General features: G+C 33.8%; 1 protein-coding gene across 1 annotated transcript; it reads left to right on the plus strand.

Annotated features, from left to right (window-relative positions):
* The first annotated feature begins 333 nt into the window (after positions 1-333).
* LOC18586397 (Zn-dependent exopeptidases superfamily protein) lies at positions 334-20,196 on the plus strand. The gene is made up of 14 exons (XM_007009773.3): positions 334-487; positions 2,014-2,368; positions 2,850-3,088; positions 3,703-3,859; positions 9,501-9,578; positions 10,239-10,313; positions 10,470-10,589; positions 12,378-12,542; positions 12,717-13,239; positions 13,506-13,662; positions 15,175-15,284; positions 16,983-17,095; positions 18,082-18,436; positions 19,625-20,196. Exons 2-14 carry the CDS (start codon positions 2,030-2,032, stop codon positions 20,005-20,007), a joined length of 2,814 nt encoding a protein of 937 aa, XP_007009835.3. The 5' UTR covers positions 334-487; positions 2,014-2,029; the 3' UTR covers positions 20,008-20,196.
* The last annotated feature ends 652 nt before the right edge of the window (positions 20,197-20,848 follow it).

Consider the following 20,848-nt stretch of genomic DNA (forward strand, 5'->3'; position numbering starts at 1 on the left):
TTTTATTTGTAATTTTTATTACAATTAAATAAAATGAGTAAGTTATGCTATTTAAAAAAAACCCTTTGAACATTAAAAATTTATATATTTATTTAAATATTATTTTTAAAAATAAAATTAATAAAAAATTAGTATCTATCAATTTCGAAATTAAATAACTTATCATTTAATCCTTATATTTGTATTACCTATTAAGAGACATCAATTTAATTAAATAAAATTACATAAAAAAGAAATATAAAAATAATAAAAATCCATGAAAATAAGGATGTAAAAATTATTTATCTTTTCTGTAAGTTAGGAAATAGACCCAAATTTAAGTTCATTTTATTTATCTTTTCTATATTTTATATTTTTTTAGTATTTAGCGGTGCCTGTTTTTAGCACCCAAGCACAATCTCCTGCTTTGACGGGTTAACTTGAAATCAAGAGTCCACACCACACTGACAAATAAACAAACTCCGGGTTTCTGCATCCAGTCTCTGCTGTAAGTCTCTCCTTTCTCCTTCCTTTCGTATCAAAATCTCTCTGTCTTTTTTTTTTCTTCAATTTTGTTCGTTACCCACTTCAAATTACTTATTTTTAATCAAGTTTCTGCATTTTTTTAGCTTTTAAATTGGCGGTATATTCATGTAATTTTTCTTAATTTGAATTCAGTTTATCAGTAAATACCCATTTCTTTTATGTCTTGTTTTTGTTTGATTATGGCTTTTGAGATTGAAAAGGAATGATCCCATGGAGTAGAATTCGTGGAAAAGTTGAAATTATTGCTTACCATGAATGAGAATGTATTAGTTTAACGTTATGTCAAGGTTCCTTGATACTTTTAATAGGCTCAAGTTCATGAAATCAGTACTCAGGATCTAGTCAGTAGCCTGTCATCAGAGGCGGAGGGAAGGGAAGGGGGGGGTGGGGGGGCTAGTAGGGGCCCCCGCACCCTCTCCCTTCCCCCAACAATTATAAATTTTTGATAACTTATTTTTATTTTTTAAAAACTTATAATTTGGTCTCTATAAAATTTTTAAATTTTCTGTAATATATTTTTATTTTTTTAAAATTTTATAACTTAACCCCTACAATAATTTTTTATTTGGTGAGATGTCTATAACAATTAATCAACAATTAATTTTAATAAGATTAAAATAAAACTTATTACAACAGAATTATTCTCAAATCTCACTTCTCCTGACAACCACACTCTAGTTCTCTTTTCTTTTTACCAAATATGATAAAAACAAAAAAATCATTTTGTTACACTTTTTTGCTTATTGGCATTCTCTGTATAGAAAACCTCTAATAACTCAATTTTCATATCATACTAAGTGACAAATTTGGTTAATTTACTTATTTTATTTCTAATATTTTAATTTTTAATTTTTTTTATTTAATAATTTTTACTTGATGATTTTGATTTCGAATTTACATTCTTAGCCATTTTTTCTTAAAAGCAACAAAATAAGGATTTGATTAAGCACCTAAGGTTAATTATTGCTTATTTATTTAGGAATTGCTTGATTGATTTCTTAAAAATTGTTTTTTTTTTTTACTTAGATTCCTGTGAATAATTAAATTTTTATTTGAGATTGCTTTCTCATTGAATTGTTTATTGCTATTGTATTTAATTTTTGTGATTAATTTTGGAGAATTGCTTCCCCATTGAATTGTTTATTGATAACCTTTAATATTTTTTTGAGAAATTATTTTTTATTGAGTTTTTTGTTATTATATTGGTTAATTTTTATTTGTTGTTAAGTTAGGATTATTGTCATTATTAAATTATTTATGATTATGCTAAGATTGATTTCTTTGAATAATTTTCAAAATTTATTTGTATAATTTTTATATAAACTTTTTCCATCTAAATTGTTTTATATTTTTGTCAAACATTGAACTTCTAGAATGAATGTTTTATAGAGATTATCTTCCACTCTTTGCCCCCAAATGCAAATCTTGTCCCAATTTTAGAAAAGGTAGAATTTTGTGTAAACAATCTTTTGGTTATGTTTTGAGCAGATAGTTTGGTTAAAAAATGCGGAAACGGCCTCAAAGTTCATCAATTTCAGCTGACACATCAGCCAGCCAATCAAGTGATACCCCAAAAACTGATGAGGAAGCCAAATTTAATAACAATGTTCAGATAAAAAGTGCAACGAGGTCAGGATTCGTATGGCTGACATTGTTTGTGGTGATTGTGTACTCCTCTTGGACTGTTCACTATTACCAGTTTGAGAGTTTGCCTGTGCCTCTTACTGCTGTGCAAGCAGGCAAAAGGGGTTTCTCAGAGGTGGAGGCAATGAAGCATGTTAAGGGATTGACTGAATTGGGCCCACATCCGGTTGGTTCTGATGCTCTTGATCTTGCTCTGCAGGTTGGGTACATTAAATCATTTTATTAGTTTTCAGCTAATTATGATAGGATTATTGTCCTGAATCTTGATTATATGTATTCTCTTTGCAATTGTCATTGGATTCTTTGTTATGCTTAGGAAGAAAAGAGAAGAATCTTATTTTGGTTTTGATTATAATATTTCAGTTGTTTGAACAAGATGTAGTTTAGGTTCTTTGATATGAATATTGTGATGTCGACAAAAAATAAAATGACGAGATGACATTGTGTTGTTGGTATATCATGCCTAAAAGATGTTCTTAGGTTCATAGAGGGATTAACTTGTTGTTTTATGATTTGATTTATCCCTTATTTTGTGATTTAGGCTGCAAAGCTTCTTTTTAGTCTGCAGTCCAGTCATGCATCTTGATTGATCTGTATATTAAATCAACAATGGCTGTTCTAGTGATCCATTTCTTGTGCAATCATGTTGTAGATATAACTGAATATGCTTTCAACCGCAGTATGTTTTGGCAGCATCAGAGACAATTAAGAAAACAGCTCACTGGGAGGTTGATGTTGAAGTGGACTTTTTCCATGTTAATTCTGGTGTAATTCGTCTGCTCACTGGCTTGTTTGTGGGGAGAACAATTGTCTATTCTGATCTAAATCACATCATATTAAGAATCTTACCAAAATATGTACCTGAAGCAGGAGAAAATGCTATTTTGGTTTCTTCCCACATTGACACTGTTTTCTCAACGTATGATTTCTTCCTTCTCTGTTAATCTACTCCATATTGGTTCAAATAAGTTTCCTTTTGTCCAAAATGAGCAGTGTTTTTTATATGACATGTTGCTTTCATATGAATTTAGCTAAGTCAGATGGTCTTGACATTCTTTCTTGTGGTAAATATGCTGCTCGTGGACCAATATAGTGCTCAAGTTTTAAAAAATAAAACTGCAGGTTGTCAGCATTGTAATATCCAGTGAATAATGCCATTTACATTTCAAATAAGTCAAGAAAGAGAAGAACAGCTAATTAATTAGTTTCCTGAAGAACAAAAAAGATGATACAAACTTTTATATTGGTACAGAACCAAATACTTCAGAATCTGGTTTAAAAGGTTGTAGTTGGGAAAAATTAACTGCAACACCTTGAAGCTTATTTCTTGAAAAAATTCCACTGGAATCTGTGGCCTCTATCATTTCATGTGGGAACATAATTTATCTGAAACTTTCTCATAACCTTCACATTTGCATAACACTGCTACATTTGGGTGTCATCATAATTTATCCTTCATTTCTCTTTGCTTGACAGCTTTAGTTAATATTACGATGATTTTGTTTGTTGGAAAATGTCTTGGTGTTGTTTCAGGGAAGGGGCTGGTGATTGCAGCTCATGTGTTGCCGTTATGTTGGAACTTGCTCGGGGGATTTCTCAGTGGGCTCATGGATTTAAGAATGCTGTGATATTTTTATTTAATACTGGAGAGGAGGAGGGTCTAACTGGTGCTCATAGCTTTATAACACAGGTTTGAACTATTTTTAGGGTGTTCACTTAAAAATTAAATTGTATTTTGTAAATTTTCTTGAGGATTAGCCACTTAAAGGTGCATTGTTTTGTTTGGGTGTATGTAGTAGTTTACATTTCTCGTAGTGCTTGATGATGATACCTTCATGTGTTTTCTCCTATATAGTGACTAGAAGATTTGCAAGAAAAATAGCATAATTAAAATAAAGAAAAAGGAATCTTATATGTCTTGTCTTCTGCACATAACACATTCACAGACATGAAGAATGTCTCTACCGTGTTTAGTGCTTGAACAAACCTATATGAAACTTATGGTTTGGTTTTTTTATTACAGTTTAATGGTTGATTAAACAAATTTTGTCAATATTAAAGTTGGATAGTTACATAAATTTCTAGTGAAACATGCAAGTTTATGCATATATTTTTTCTTCATAGAGTTAAGATCTAGTACTGCCACAGAGAAAAAATATAAGCAATTAAATTAGAGAAAGGAGTTCAATTAGGGGGAGGATTGGTGAAGGCATACATAGATTTGAAAATATTAAAAATGATTGTGAAGGCATTCATTTAGAATGGTGCAAGTCGTGTTATTTATGATATTTGTATATGCTAAAGAGCAAGTGATGTAGCCGGAAGGTTTAGGGCAATTAGAACTCTACAATTAGGCCCCGAATAGGGTTGATTGTGTTTGGAATAATAGAAAGATTAAAAGATTTTAAAGAAAATCATAACAATAATAATCCCCTATATAGGATCTCCTATTTATACTGATTAAAATAAATCCTAATCATGTGTAATTTTATTCCTAAATAAAGACTTAAATTACTGAAATCCTAATAAAGATAGAAAAAGAATCTCAAACTAAATAAAATAAAGAAAACAAATCTCTAAACCAAGTAAAATACTAAATCAAATAAAATTCTAGATGCACTTGCATCATTTCCCTCGAGTCCAAAAAAACTTAGCTCCAACAAATAGGCCTTGACATACTCCTCGTAGATGTCTAGATCCACTTGTTTCAATTCCTCTTCAGCAATCCAAGTGCTTTCATTAGCAGGTTTACCAAGCCATTTCACCAAAAATCATCTATATGGGTTCCCTTGTCTAGATCGAACCTTTTTCACATCCAACACTTCTTCAATAACTTCAACCTTAGCAATTGGAAGGTGCTAAATATAGTAGATGCAGTCCCATCACATCCATCAAATGGATACAAGTCCAAAACATTGAAAATTGGACTGATTTGTAACTCAGGTCGCAGCTCAATTAAGTAGGCATTTGAACTGATTTTCTTTAGCACCTTACAAGGTCCAAACTTTCTAGACTTGAGCTTGTGATTAGTACACTTAGGAAATTTTTCTTGCCTCAAGTGCACAAGTACTTGATCACTTTCCTCAAATTCCTACTTACGATGATGTTGATTTGCAGTGAAAGAGTATTCTGCATTGCTGGCTTTTAAGGCAGCCTTTACCTCTTCATTAATCTTTCGAATATGATCAGCAAATAACTCTCCATCATTACTCACTCTAGCTTTGATACGGTCCCTTGAAACGGATTGAGTTATGGGACGTTGTGTGGAAAGGTTTGGTTTAGTTTGAGGTACGCTAGGTACTTGAGTGGAAGGTTTCTTTTTTCGACCTATGTTGTAGTGCTGGCTCATTAGAGAGAACCTGCAGATCTCTTGAGTTTTAAGTACTCAAAAACTTGAATAGATTCTGAACAATCCCTTTTTATTAACTTCACTCCTTTTTAACTACAGCTTGGTGGAATAACCACCCTTAAAGCAAGAAAGTGGAAAGGTGGAGACACAACCTCCAGCAACATGAAATAGAAAACTACCATTAACAATAAAATAGGGTGGAAAACAACCTCTAACAACATGAAATGGAAAACTACCATTTAACAATAAAATAGGACCCACAATGAAACTGTTAACAATAAACTGATAGCAACCAATCAGATATGTTGATTCAGTTTATACTTCTCATGTGTGAATCGCTTGTAAACTAAAGGATTATCTGATGTGCTAACAAGCTTCTTGTGGTAATGGCATTAAATCCAGCATGTGTTGAGGTTTTGATCCATATGCAGCCTCAAATGGTGTCTTCTTTGTGCTTCAATTGACGGAATTGTTGTAGGCAAATTCAACTTGGTGTATGACTTAATCCCAAGTCTTTGGGTTGTTCCGAATAAGACATCTTAACCAAATCCATATTCAAATGAATCCATGGTGTTACCGGCTCAGGTAAAGGAACATATAAACCTGTGTTTTGAGCACTGCTTTTACCAAATAGGCAAGCTGGACATCTTTTCACCAACCTTTCCACATCTCAGCACATTTTTGGCCAAAATAACAATTAGCCACCATTGCCAAAGTCTTGTCTCTGCCAAAATGTCCTCCCAAGCCATTACCATGAAGTTTGCTAATAATTTGCTCCCTTAAACATCCTTATGGAATGCACAATTGGTTCCCTTTGAATAAATAATCTTAATGCAATCTATAAGGTAAATTTTCAGCTTGTGTGAACCTTGTTAATGAACTATTATCTTACTGAATTAAGGATCAGAACCATACTGATTTTTAAGTTCCTCAAAGCCTGTAACTTGAGTGGTTGTAGTTGATAATAGTAAATGTCGTCTCCTCAAAGCCTCGACTTGTCTTTGTACCTCGACTCGTTGCATAGGTGGCATTCTATATGCTGACGGGTTTGGTAATGATGCTCCTAGTACTAAATTAATTGCATGTTGGATGCTCCCTAGAGCTGGTAGACTTTTTGGCAAATCCTCATTAACCAACTCTCTGAACTCCTTCAATAGCTGCTGAATTTCAGTTGAATATTTAGGCTATTTACCCATCTGATTTCTCTTCAAAAGCATAGTTAACAAAGCATGCATAATTCCCATCTCACTACTTTCAGCTTCAACATTTTCAGCAGATAAATACCCAGTGATTTTGCTGATTTTGTTGCTTGTAGAGTTTGAAGTTGCCGATTGCTTAGCCTCTTTTTTAAGAGGATATAAAGTATATCTCTTGTTGTCCTTGTAAAAGGAATAGGTATTTAGCTTTGTCTTATGATCCATATCATGATCATACAACCAAGGTCTACCAACAAGAATATGACCAACATCTGTTGGCACAACATCACGTAAAGCCTCAGCATCCAAGTTACCTCCCATAGTGAATTTCACCAATTATTGAGTAGTTATCAATACCTTGTGTCTTTTCTTTAGACACCCAATCTTGTAAGGACAAGGATGTTTGTTTATAAGAAGCTTCAATTTGTCTAGTGCCTCTTTTGAAATAATATTTTTCATGCTTCCTCCACCAATGACAAAATCACACACTTTACCTTCACAAACAACACGTATGCGAAAAATACTTAAACCTCTTTCAATCTTTGGCTTCCTTATTTTCTTGTCATCACTCTTCATACCACCAAGGACTCATCTTGTGCAGGATAAATATTGATTTCCTCTATCTTCTCATCATATTCATCATAAACTGGTTCTAACTTTTCCCCTAATTCCCTTGAGTTCACCCTTTGTTGTGGGCAAGCAAAAGAAATGTGTCCCTTCTCCCTACAAGTAAAACATCGAATCTGAGAATTGCTGCCTCCTTTATTTGTAGAAGAATCAAAATTGTTTTGTCCACCATAAGGCATCATACTTTTGCTTTTATCGTTCTTTTCAACATTGGTTGCACCCCTATTAGTTTTATTGGTTGTGGCAGCTCCCCAATAATTTTGTTGGAATGTTTGATAACCTCATTGTGCTTCAAAATTGCTTTGCCAATTGGTGCCATATAAGGGCTTTCTAGCACTATAGAGTAAAAATTTGATTTTTTTTGCTGCTAAAGCATACTGACGAGCATCTTTAATGTTGTACAAATGAATTACTCGCATCTCGTCTCTAATAGAATGATTCAAACCAACAAGATAACGAGAATTAAAAATGTTCATTACTTTTAGTTAACGCAACTTGAATTGATAAGTTATTGAACTTCGATGTATACTTCTCAACAGTCATGTTATTTTGCTTCAAGCAATGAAACTTTTCATATAATTCTTTAGTATAATCAGCAAGTAAAAATGGTTTTTGTAACTTACTTTTCATTTGCTCTCAAGTGCTGACTTTAAGCATCCCTTGTTGTGCACGTTGTTCTTCAACTCTCTTCCACCATTGAAGTGCGGTACCTTTCAATTTCAGCTTTACAAATAACATTTAAAGTAATTTTCCAAACTAGCTTCGTAATCCAAATAATCCTCCTCAGGAAACTTTCCATGAAAATTAGCTACTTTAAGCTTGATTCCTCCATTTAAATCAAGGGCGTGTACTAATCGGCCCTCCAGTCCAACTCTTGCCGCTTGATTTGCGGATCCATCTTCATAAATGGGGTTCTCGTTCTCAAATTCATCATCATCCTCATGATCTTGACTTTCAAGGGGGTCGTGGTCACCTTTTAGACTCTCCATTCGAGCTCTCACAGGTTCCTAACACTGCAAGGCTTGCGTAGCTTAGGTCAAATCGTCAATCATTCTTTGCATCTTAGCCAACTCAGTTTGTTGGGGTTGGTTGCCTCTAACTCGACCTCTGCTTGGCCAACCATAGTCTTTTGGCTAAAAAATCTTTGTAAACTAGTCGATCGTTTGCTCTGATACCACTTGATGTAGTGAAAAGGTTTAAGGCAATCAGAACTCAACTATTAAGCTTGAATAGGGTTGATTGTGTTTGGAACAATAGAAAAATAATAAGGTTTTAAAGAAACCTCTTAAATAAAATTCAGAACAACAAAGATAATAGTAATAATAATGATAATAATCCTTTATTCACCTATTTATGCTAGTTAGGATAAATCCTAGTCAAGTAATATTCCTATTCCTAAATAAAGACTTAAAGCACTAAATTCCTAACAAAGATAGAAAAAGAATCTTAAACTTAATAAAATAAAAAAAATAAAATCTTAAATTAACTAAAATACTAAATAAAATAGAATTCTAGATGTGCTTACAACAGCAAGTCTACGTGGTAGATAAAATGTCCATATTGTTTTAGCTGACAACACTAGCATCAATCCTCGTTCAATTTTAGTTAAGTATTGGTTTCTATTTGTTGATTTTGGTAATTTGTTAGATGATGAAGCTTGAGTAGGCAATTGATAAGAAAATATTTGATCTCATCACGTAGCAATTAAGAGAAAGGACAGAGATATTGAGGGGGCAGGGGGTAATTTGAGGATGAGGTTAAAATGTGATTGTTAAGATTTTGAGATATGTTAATAAATAAGGATGCCCTGTTTGTTAATAAAAATGGTTAAGTCTAGGAAATGAGACACTGAGAGTTTAGAAAAACGGGGGTGAGGAATTCAATATAATGAATAAACAATTATTTGTACATAGATAAAATTTCTTTTTTACATGAGATGGTGAATTATGTTTCTTTTTAGATCATGTTTCTAGCAAAGTGCTTGGATACTTTTTCATACTTGTATTCTTCTAAGTTGTGGTTTTGTAGGTTTTAGACACATGAACGAGTGATTACTCTTTTGCAGCATTGCTCCTAACTGAATATGTATCAAGTACAGAAACTAACAAAATAACAAAATCTTTTGAGTTGAGGATTAACATTTTAGTTTGCTATTGCAGCATCCTTGGAGTTCAACCATTCGTATGGCTATTGATTTGGAGGCCATGGGTATTGGAGGAAAGTCCAGCATTTTCCAGGTATATTTCTGGGAATACTTTGATTTCCCCCACGTGAACTTCGTGAAATACTCTCAACGAGACAATGGTAATTGTTTATAATTTTTCATCACAAAGTTAAGCAATTGTACTGTATTTGGGTGTATATCTGCTTGTCAGATTTACCTAATTTTGAGTTGTACAGCCTTCTCCTGTTTACTGTGTTAGCTGTTAACAGAGATTAATATCCTCGGTGCATTGGCCCAACTAATTTTCTCCAGTCTAACACCAGTGGTAATCCTGAAGGAACTAACCAGGAACTTCTTCCTCTCATGCATGGATGGGTGCAAACAGTGATTGTTGGACAGCTATGCCATCCATGCTCATTTTTTTTTTTTTTAAAGAGGATACTTTTTATTGTTTGAAGTGCTCATATGCCACTGTTTTGACCTTGTGAAATCAAGCATATGACCGAATCTACCATCTGCTTGTATGAGATGTTGTTAGATCCTTGTCGTGGACTAATTTGATTTCAGTAATGTTCTTGTGTTTTACCATGTGAAATTTTCATTGTCCTGTCATATATATTCTGAACCCCAAAATAATCAAATCAAGATTAGTAGGTATTTTCTTAGGCTTACATAGTTTGCTTTGTTTTTGCCATATATCCCTTCAACTTATATTCTGTTCTTTACTTGATAGGCTGGTCCTCATCCATTGGCTGTTGAGAACTTTGCTGCAGTGGCGAAATACCCATCTGGTCTAATCATAGCTCAGGTGTGATTTTCTTCAGCTTCTCTTTTGGGTGTGTGTACACATGCATTCAGATGCACGTGCATCTTTTTATATGCTTTTTATTTTATGTTATGCTTTGATAGTTTTTTCGTTTAAGTTAGAAGAAAACCTTAAAATCGGAATGATATAATGCTGTAGGATCTTTTTTCCTCTGGAGCCATAAAATCTGCAACAGATTTCCAAGTGTACAAAGAGGTTGCTGGTCTTTCAGGGCTTGACTTTGTTTACACAGACAATGGTGCAGTATATCACACTAAGGTCTTCTTTCTGTTTCTTTGCCTTTTTCTCACCATTCACTTGGAAAAGTTCATTTTGAAATCAAATTATAACTCATTTGGAATCTTTTATTACTCTGGTCGAAGAAATGGGATTCACTAGGTCTTTTTCTTTTGTCTAGAAAAGATTAGCTCCTTTATTTAGATGCTATTTGTGATCCATACACATACATACATACATACAGACAAACATACATACATATGTATGTCTGTATGTCTGTTTGTATATGTATATAGCCTAACTGATATACAAGGATAGAATCATAATGTATTCAGTTGTTGTCAGAGATTGCGTAGAACATGGGGAGGCTTGCTTTGATGCACCTGCAGGTGGGGCAATAGTTAATAGCTTGAAAAAGCCTGGTTTATTGATGCATACTTGTCATTTCTCATTTTTTTTTTATTTTTTAAGTTTGGGGGGTTCCTATTGCAAGTTGCAAGAGAGCCATTAAGTTCATTTGTTGTGAACTTAGAGAGCAGGAGCTAAATTGTTGTGGCCACAGGATGGAATGAATAAGTTTATAACGTAAGAGTTGGTAATATGTAGTATGAAGAAGAAGCACACAATATTGGTATCTGAATTTTAAATGTATGATGTTATGTGGAAAGAAGTAGAGTGCATTATGATGATGGAGCTGTCAAATAGTGGAAAATGGGAAAAGAGAGTTATTAATTTATGGAGGGAGAAGAGCAAATGGAAGTTGAGTTTTTGAATAAGTTGCATAAGGAGATTTAAAGCATTTAAGGATAGGCTTTTACCAATGGGAAGCCATTATGATCAGCTGGTCAAAAGAGATGATACGCTCGGTTGAACTAATAGAAAAATGATATCCTCGTGGTAATTACAAGAGAAAGGAATAACCAATGAAAGGTGCTCTATGGGAAAACTGGTATGTACTGAAGCTCAAGCATCCAAGAAAGGTCAAGGAGAGATGGTGCTCTCCTTAATGGATCCCTCCCCAATTAAAGTTTACCAAATCCAATAATCATGATTATCCTTTGAATCTTGCCATCAATGTAAGAATTTTTGGCATTGTAGTTGGATAAGGCACCTTTTAATGATTCAGATATATAATCAAGTTTGAAAACTAATCAAGACAAACTGGGACATAAATTAATATGCCTAGCTATTTGTTTGAAAAGAATACTGCTGGAATATTTTAACATTCAAATAATTTCACTCAACAAGATTCATAGTTTCAGTAATTTACACCATTGAGCAAGCAACAGAATTTGTTAAGCTGCTTTTGGGTTAATGGTTCACATGATGTGATGCACATATAATTGGCTAGTGATCCTCTAACTAGAATTCCTTTTTAATATTTAGTATTACAAATTCCACTTTCACAAGCCAATCTAATTAACATCCTTATATTTATCAAGAAAAGAAAAAGATAAAAATTTTAATGTTACACCTGATACACAAAGCATTTTAGTTTCTCAGAAGTTTCAAGTAGTTCAATTAACAGAGTGCTTAGTCTGTGCATGTTTTTATTATATTTTCACTTTTGGAGTTTCATTGAATCTCAATATTACTTCCCTGCATTCTCAGTGTTGGAAGCAATTCATAGTCTATGAGACAATTAATGAAGTCCTAGTATAAATAATTTAATTAATTAAAGTAAAAGAGGAACATTGAATTATTTTTAGTCCTTTTCTTTGAGTGCTAATTAAGAAGACAAAACAGGAAAGGTAAAAAAAATTGAATGACAACTCTAATTCGTTTGTCTTATTTTATTTCAGAATAGTTAAAATTGACTATTTTCTGCAGAATGACAAGTTGGAGCTATTGAAATCAGGATCACTTCAGCATCTTGGAGAAAATATGCTTTCTTTCCTGCTTCAGATTGCATCATCCTCTCATCTTCTAAAAGCCAAAACTATGGATGGTGGTGGAAAACCTAACCACGATACTGCCGTATTTTTTGATATTTTGGTACCTTCATTATCTTTGACACATGGTTCTTGTTTTGGAAATGCACTTTTCCTCATTCCTTTGGTGCTCCACATTATTATTTCCTCTTTAGCCATGCTATAATGTTTTTGTGGGGCATTCTGCTATCATGAAAACATTTGCAGGATGCTGTTGCTAAAACATTGTTCATCTCAGGGGCAATATATGGTTGTCTACCACGTGCGTCTTGCAAACATGCTTCAATATTCGGTGATAGTGCAATCTCTTCTGATATGGACTACATCTTTGCTTATGGGTGGTTATACAGCTGCAGTTTCATTGTTCTTTTCATGTTTGAGTATTATCCTCATGTGGATATTTTCAATAAGTTTCTCTGCTGTTGTCGCGTTCATTCTACCCCTTATATCTTCATCACCAGTGCCATATATTGCAAGCCCATGGTTGATGGTTGGGTTGTTCGCTGCACCTGCTTGTCTTGGGGCTCTAACTGGTCAACATTTGGGGTATCTAGTTTTGCAAAGATATATATCAAATATATATGCCAAGAGAAAACAGCTATCACCTGTTATCCAAGCTGATCTGATCAAGTTAGAGACTGAAAGATGGCTCTTTAAAGCTGGTTTTGTGCAGTGGCTTGTTCTTTTGATTATAGGAACTTACTATAAAATTGGATCATCTTACGTTGCCCTTGTTTGGCTAGTTCCGCCAGCATTTGCATGTAAGCTGACAATAATTAGTTTGTCTTTTGCACAAGAAAAACTTCATCACTTTCTGTGACTTTGATGAATATGATGTTAAGAAAAATAATGATACATTGTTCTGAGTTGGGCACCTGTGGATGCATGCTGTCATAAATAATGTAGATAACACATTTCAAATTACTTATACTTTTTTCTCTCTTTTATTTTTCTGGTATAATATTTGGAATTCCTTATCTTGATGTGATCTTTTCTTTAGACTAATTTTCTTTACTAAAATCCTCAGATGGCTTGTTGGAAGCAACTTTAACCCCAGTTCGGTTACCAAGGCCTCTCAAACTTGCAACTCTACTGATGGGCTTGGCCATTCCGATTTTAGTTTCAGCTGGCATATTCATTAGATTTGCTAATGTAATCATTGGACTTATTGTACGATTTGACAGGTAAAATTTATAAGATGATTCTTAGTTTGAATGTTTTTCCCTTGGTTGAGATTCTATTCTTACCCTTTTTCATGTTATTGATTGTCAGCATTGGTAAGTTTCTGTATTGAACGTGCTGATAATAGAGTAGTGATAAGGCCTTATACTTTATCAACAAATAGCAGCAAGTAAATCATTCTTAAACTTCAGGGTTACTGCCAAACCTTCAGTTTATTAGAGGATAGGCATCTGATCTTAAGTGATATTCAGTTTTACAGATCATTCAATCTTGAGTTCTGTCATATAGATTCATGTGATACTAGTTGGACGGCAGGAATGTTCTACCAACATTAGTTTGTTACTTTTGTTTCAGTATGCTAGATATTTACATCAACTTGGGTGATTAACATACTTGAATTGAGCTTTTGAGGAAAATTATCTTGAGAATTTGCTTGTAATATTTGTCTTGACATCTTAGTGAGGATTCTGCAGAAGTATAGAGCTTTCTTTTCCCTGAAAAGGCACAGAAGTATAGAGTTTGTACTCCTATATTACTGCCTTAAAAAATATGGGTGATAAATGCAAAAAATCTAAGCTTTGCCCTATATGTGATCAGATACATTGATTTTGTTATGCCATTTAGGACCCATATCTGCATGTGGGATCAATAATTTCTAATCCTCTTGATAGTTTCCACTCATGTCCTCAATCTTCCATTCTGGTATTTGTCATGGGCACCCAATGAATTTGAATTTTCTTCCAAGCATTTGTCGGGCTTCACTTTACTTTTTCATATCACCTTAAACGTGTCTCCCCTCCTTTTTTTCTTTTGATTGTCACTGTACTTACCTTCTCTCAGGGAGCTCATTTGTACTTTTTATCTTCTGCATGTGTGTGTGTAGGGTGGGGTTGGCAGAGGGGTTCATCCATTGTAGTGTCATCGTCTTAGCTATGCTTATTTCTGCACTTATTGGTACTTAGGTATTCAATATACAATTGTGTAAAGCATTGTAAGTATTATTTCTATCTTATAAAATTTCCCTTAGCTTAACTTATATTTGTGGTCACAAAAGATTCTGGATGCACTCTTTGCTTTTATCTAATTTTTTCATAGTAAAGATATCAACAAGAAGATATAAACTATACTAGCTTTACATAACTATTGAAATTTTTGGGGATTTGGGGTCTGTGATCTTTTACCTTACTGTTATGCATCCTTATGATCCGAAAGCTTACAACAGGGTCAAATGTTAAGCAGAAAAACTTACTACTTTCAAAAAAAGATCCAAAATCCTGAATACCTGATTGTTTAGAAGTTGTATAGTGAATATATTTTTGGCTATCTTTCTAGTGATTAGACAGCATGCCAGTCAACATCCTTTGGGTATAGCATGCTCTGTGTTAATGGAAAATCTTTTGATGTTATTGTTCTCATGACAAACTTCTTAGTTTGGTTTTGGAATTTGGATTTTATACTTGCATTAGAGATTTGAGAAAACCACTGCTGATTTTGCTTTATATGCTTGTGTGTAGAAATCCAGGTGATACTCCTGAGTGGCTGGCGAGCGTGGTACTTTCCATTTTTATTGCTGTTGTTATATGCCTAACTCTGGTGTATCTCCTTTCATATATTCATCTTTCAGGTATTTATTTATTACAAATGCTTTCTATGTTTGCCCTTGGCATTGACATTTTGGTTGGTGATGATGAGGTGTTGCCATTAGGTTGCATATTCAATGAATATAGAGACAATGAAATTGCATATTTAGGTCCAGAATATATATTAACCATTAAGGACAGTCATATCATTTAATTTGAGGTCAGAGTCTTTGTCTTTTAGGCTTAAAAGGGCGTGAATCTGAACAGGTGTGAATTTGATCTAGGATATGTTTTCTAGAGTTGATTATATGGTGGTAGCATAAGCCAGATATGTTCAAATACCCTTCTGGAACATGGAACTTTGCAGCCTCTGAACAGTTTCAATTTCAGTGGCTATTGCATAATAAGATGATAATATAATCATTTGCTAAACTATCCTTACAGCTAGATCTCTTAATTGATAAAAGATTGATGTATAGTGAACCTTTTTGGCCATCAGCTAAAGGCATGATGAGCATGCAAAACAAAGAACTTATGGCTGAGCAAAATAATTTAATTATGCCACTGTTGTGTCATTTTTTTTTAATTTAGAAGGTTCCTAATTCAACTGTGGGCATTATGGCACGTGCACTGGTGAGTAATGAGTTGATAGTCCTGATGTGTGTGGTTAATTGATCTTCAGCCTGCTTTGAAGTTTTCCAGAGCTTCTGCCAAATGTCAGGATGTGCCACAGGTGTAGAACAGATTTGGGTGTTGGTGAGCTAGTGGTAGAAAATTAGGGATTTAGAGGTTTATGGCTTTGATAGGAATAAGGGTTAAGGTTTTGGAATCAGTTGGGGTATGATTCAATTGATATTTGATGATGAAAGAGGGCTGGCATAAAGGGGAAAAGATGCCGTAAATTCTGAGCAGAAAACTAGAATAATGCAGGTTATGTACCATTCGCTTAATATGAGTAGTACTCCAAGGCAGTGTAGTAGTGTAGAAAGAGAATAAGAAGAGTAAAACTACTTTATAACTCAGGTTTTTATTAGAAAATCCAACTCCGCCAAGTCTTGTAGTTCAAAAGACATAATTAGCCAAATACTATCTCATCATTCCTGGGCCAGGACTCCTAAATCATAAGACTTAAAACTAAGGACCAATGTTATAAACTAAAGATAACAGAAGCCTAATAAGTTTATTAGATCGAAACTCAATGGACCAGAGCTAATGCCTATTCTCAAAACAAAAGATTACCGAAATACCTGTGTCCTCTGGACATAGAAAGTTGATTGAAATGATAAACTACTGTAATATTTACCTACTAACTATCAACATGTTCCATTGGACCAAAAGAACTTCTTTGCTGATGAAGAGCCCATAATGGTTAGTTTTTGGCTTTTAAAGTGGATGAATTTATATAAGCAAGCTATTGAAGTCCATCACCCATGTAGTGAAAATTTAAGCAAAAGAAGTTCTTTGTGGATGAAGAGCCCATAATATTTATATAAGCAAGCTATTGAAGCCCATCACCCATGTGCAAGATTTAAGGGCTTCTTGAGTTATTAAGTATTATTTATTTCTATGAAATTATTTTGGGATGTTAATCATCTCTTCTATTCCCAGAGTCAATTACTTTCTGCCTGCAATTTTCCTATGTTGTCATTTAGGTGCTCCTTTATGTACAATAAAATATTTATAAAAAAATTATTGTTTGACATGCCTGTTTATTCTCTTCATATTGTGTGACCGCTTTGTAGGTGCAAAAACATCTGTTGTCCTTTCAACTTGTATTCTGTTTGTTCTCTCACTTGCTGTGGTATTTTCTGGTATCATTCCACCATTCACTGAGGACTTTGCCAGAGCTGTGAATGTAAGTTCCATGCCTATAGTTCAACAATTTTCATACTTAAACTACTACATCAAGGTGTTACCTTTCATCATATTAATGATAGTTGTTGTCCTTGGCATTAGAACCTGTAAAAATGTCCTGTTTGTGGTTCAGTTTTCTTGAATACAAGAATTTTAATGAATGAAATGTTTAACTCAAATTTTTTGGTACAGAATGTTAAACTCATTTGATTTGTTATGAAAGTTTCTTGCAGCTGCTTGGAACCCCCTTTTCAATTGTTTGCAGCTTAGCTTCAAAGAGCAAGAGTGGGGGTTTTAGTTGATTAGAGAACCACCAATCCTCTAAGTTTAAGCTAATAAGAAAGGGCTAAAAGATTGTTTTTAATTTTTTTTTTTTTGAAATTTAGATTGTTTTTAATTCTAACGGCTAAGATTATCTTCTAGCTTGTTTTCCATAAAGAGAAAGGTAGGAATGAAACTAAATTATAATCTTAGATGAGGTTCCTATTCTTGATATTTACACCTTGTGGCGATATGGAAGGAGTATCCATTGTCCTAATAATGCTTTTTTCATAAGTAGGGAACATGTATTACTCTTATCATTTTCAAGTAAGCTAAATCAGAAAAAGTTGAGGTACTTTTCTTTTTAATTTAACCTTAATTAAAATGGATTATCTGCCTGATATTCCGATTCCATTTAAAGTCACTAGCAGAATACAGTGCTTTTAGTACTTAATATCTGCATGGAACTTTCATTTCTTTCTTTACCAGTAATTTCGAGGTTACCTTTTTAGTTTGAATTAGTTTTAACCGATGCCTTTGGGTTGCTCTGAATTATGCTTTACATTCATGTTTAGATTCAATTGTGTTTGTTTTAGAATAATATATTCTGCTGTCTGTTATTAAATGTATTCTTGGGATTGTTGAATTAATGTTAGCATAATACTAGGATCTAATAAAACATGTTCTTGTATCTTCTTTAGATAACAAAAGATTTTATGGTTCCAGGTGGTGCATGTTGTGGATACAACAGGAAGATTTGGTGAAAAGCCTATCTCATTTGTTTCTCTATCTTCCATAACTCCTGGAAAGTTGACTAAGGAAATTGATCAGGTTAGAGAGGGCTTTGTATGTGGCAGACACAAGGTTATTGATTTTGTCACTTTTTCAGTCAAATATGGCTGTTTGACCTTTGATGAAACTGAAGGGGGCTGGAATGAGTCAGATATTCCCATGCTAGATGTTGTTTATGATACAAATAATGGAGTTAGGAGAATCACACAAGTTGCAATTGATACAAAGAGGTCCATACGCTGGTTTCTTGCAATCAATACTGAGGAAATTGATGACTTCATGTTTAAAGGTATAATGAAGTTAGCTCATGTGTGTCATTCTTCTTTGTTCTCATTGGCATACTTGCATTTGTTCCTTTCTGTTTCCCTATTTAGGGGGAAAAACCAGAAAGAGAAATAAGGCAGAAATGAAAATGGAGAAGGGGGTAATTACAGCAGTTGTCACACTCTGAAGGGTAGGACAGATATGGTGATTACTAGCTGAAAGTTTTCAGAAATTCTACTTTATAATTTGTGAGTACTGTGTGAGAAAGGGTTATAGTATCCCATTATGGACACTTGATCTTGTGAGAAAGCTGGGCGCAATCTGAAACTTTGTTAACACTTAGGATCGCACTATTTGATATGCCCCCTTTCTTTTTGGTTTGGTTTCTCTGGTTTTGATTTCTATTGGGCAAATAAATGGAAACCCCAGTTCTCTCTTCTGATTCCCCTAGCTAATGATGGCATTGGATATAGTTTCATGCTATGTAGCTGTTGCTCAAAAATTTATTTGGAACATGCTTGATATTGTTGTTAACATACAAATTTAAAACTTGCTGTGTGTAATCTTTTCTTGAGTATTATTTGCTTCGAATATTGTTCTTATATATAATTGCAGTTGTTTCTTGATCAAGGTTTAATCTTCAATTAGATATCTGTAACAATAATGTTATATGCTTGCATAGAACTCTGCACATGATATGTACTTAATTTAAGACAGTGCCATGTTATACTGGCTGATTTGAAGTCCGTGAAGTCTGTTCCGCTGGACATGTGGTGGTGGGGAGCTTGATGTGGTGGGTTGATTCACTCGCAATATTCAATCTTTTTTAGCATATGTCTAGGAGTAAATGACTGAATATAGATTATGTCAAGTTTTGGAAATGGTGATCATTGAGGCAAGTGTTTGGTCGTTGTGCACGGTAAGCTATATGCAAATGTAGGTCTACTTTTGCTGAAGTATTTATTATTGGAGTGACTGTAGTACTGGTTGGATTAACCTAACAACAGCAAGACTTCTAGGTTTTCTTTTTGATATCTCTGAAATATCTTTTCCAAAAGCTTCGGAGATAGGTGAAGAGGAGTTCCTAGCATGTTTGAGAAATGGTGTAGGGTTCTGGATATAGACTACACTAGTTTGATATCAATGCTTGCCCAACTTTACATGAATCTCTAGTCTGTCTTTCTATTAATCTTAGTTTTAACCTGGAATGCAGCGGATTCAATGGAGGTAGTCCCAGCAGATGGTAAGAGCAGCAAAGATGGATGGCATATTATTCAAGTTTCAGGAGGCAAAAATGCACCAACAAGGTTTGATCTGACTCTCTTCTGGGTGAAAAAGACCGAACAGCAGTCATACAAGATGCCGGGACAGGAAGCGGGACAGCGTCCACTCTTAAAGCTCAGAACCGATCTTAACGAATTAACCCCAAAAGCTGAAAGAGTCCTTAAGAAGCTTCCGGCGTGGTGTTCTTTGTTTGGGAAGTCCACTTCTCCATACACTTTATCTTTTCTGAGCAGTCTTCCTGTTAATTTCCAGACCACTGAAATTACCCCTCGAGACCCTACTGATAAATTATATAGACCCCTTGACTCGTAATGAGGAGTGGTACTGGTATTCTTGTGTAATTGCATAGGATGGCTTACTGGGGACAGGATGCACTCTTCTATTTTTCTTGCTTCTGTAAATACGGAAACTTTTCCAACATCAGAAATTAGATTGTATCCTTCATCACTTACCAATTTCTTATAATAAAAAGTTGTTGGTACTATTGGTGCTTTGGCACAAGGATTGGTTTTCTCAAGCTGTTCATTAGTCTGGGAAATGCTGAAAACATCAATGGAGATTGTACTGGAGTCTGCTCAGAGGACTGCCATTGCACACTAATTTAGGCTGTGATTATAGTTACAAAAAAGAGATTTTGTAAGGCATGCAGTACATGGCTTTACTTGATTCTTGAATCCTTACGAAGTTCATTAAGGAAAAAAAAATGAATCTACATATTCCCTCTGTTCTTAATTGATATTCCCTCTGTTCTTAATTGATTATCTCTTTTTTTTTATTTTCTTGATATTTAAAATTTGGTTTTTATGTAATATAATATTAAAAGTTAAATTTTCTTTTATAAATTAATGTTTCAAAACTTTTTTAATGCCAAAAAACTCCAAAAAGTAAAAAGAAATTTATGAGAAGTAGTTTGAAAAAAATAATTACTTTTGGAACTTAAAAAGGAAAAGATGGAAAAAAAAATTAAAAGCTGTTTTTATTTTATGAATTATCCTTTAATATAATTTCTTAATTTTATATATTTATTAAATTTGTTCGATCTATTCTTCTAATTATCAGAGTTTACAATCAATCGATAGTTACATTGTGTAGGACAAATTTGCATTATTTTGCAATAAAGTCGACACTTTTGACAACTAAGATTTTGATTATT

This window comes from Theobroma cacao, chromosome 10, assembly GCF_053813885.1.
Source record: "Theobroma cacao isolate CCN51 chromosome 10, ASM5381388v1, whole genome shotgun sequence".
In the NCBI taxonomy this organism is placed as follows: domain Eukaryota; kingdom Viridiplantae; phylum Streptophyta; class Magnoliopsida; order Malvales; family Malvaceae; genus Theobroma; species Theobroma cacao.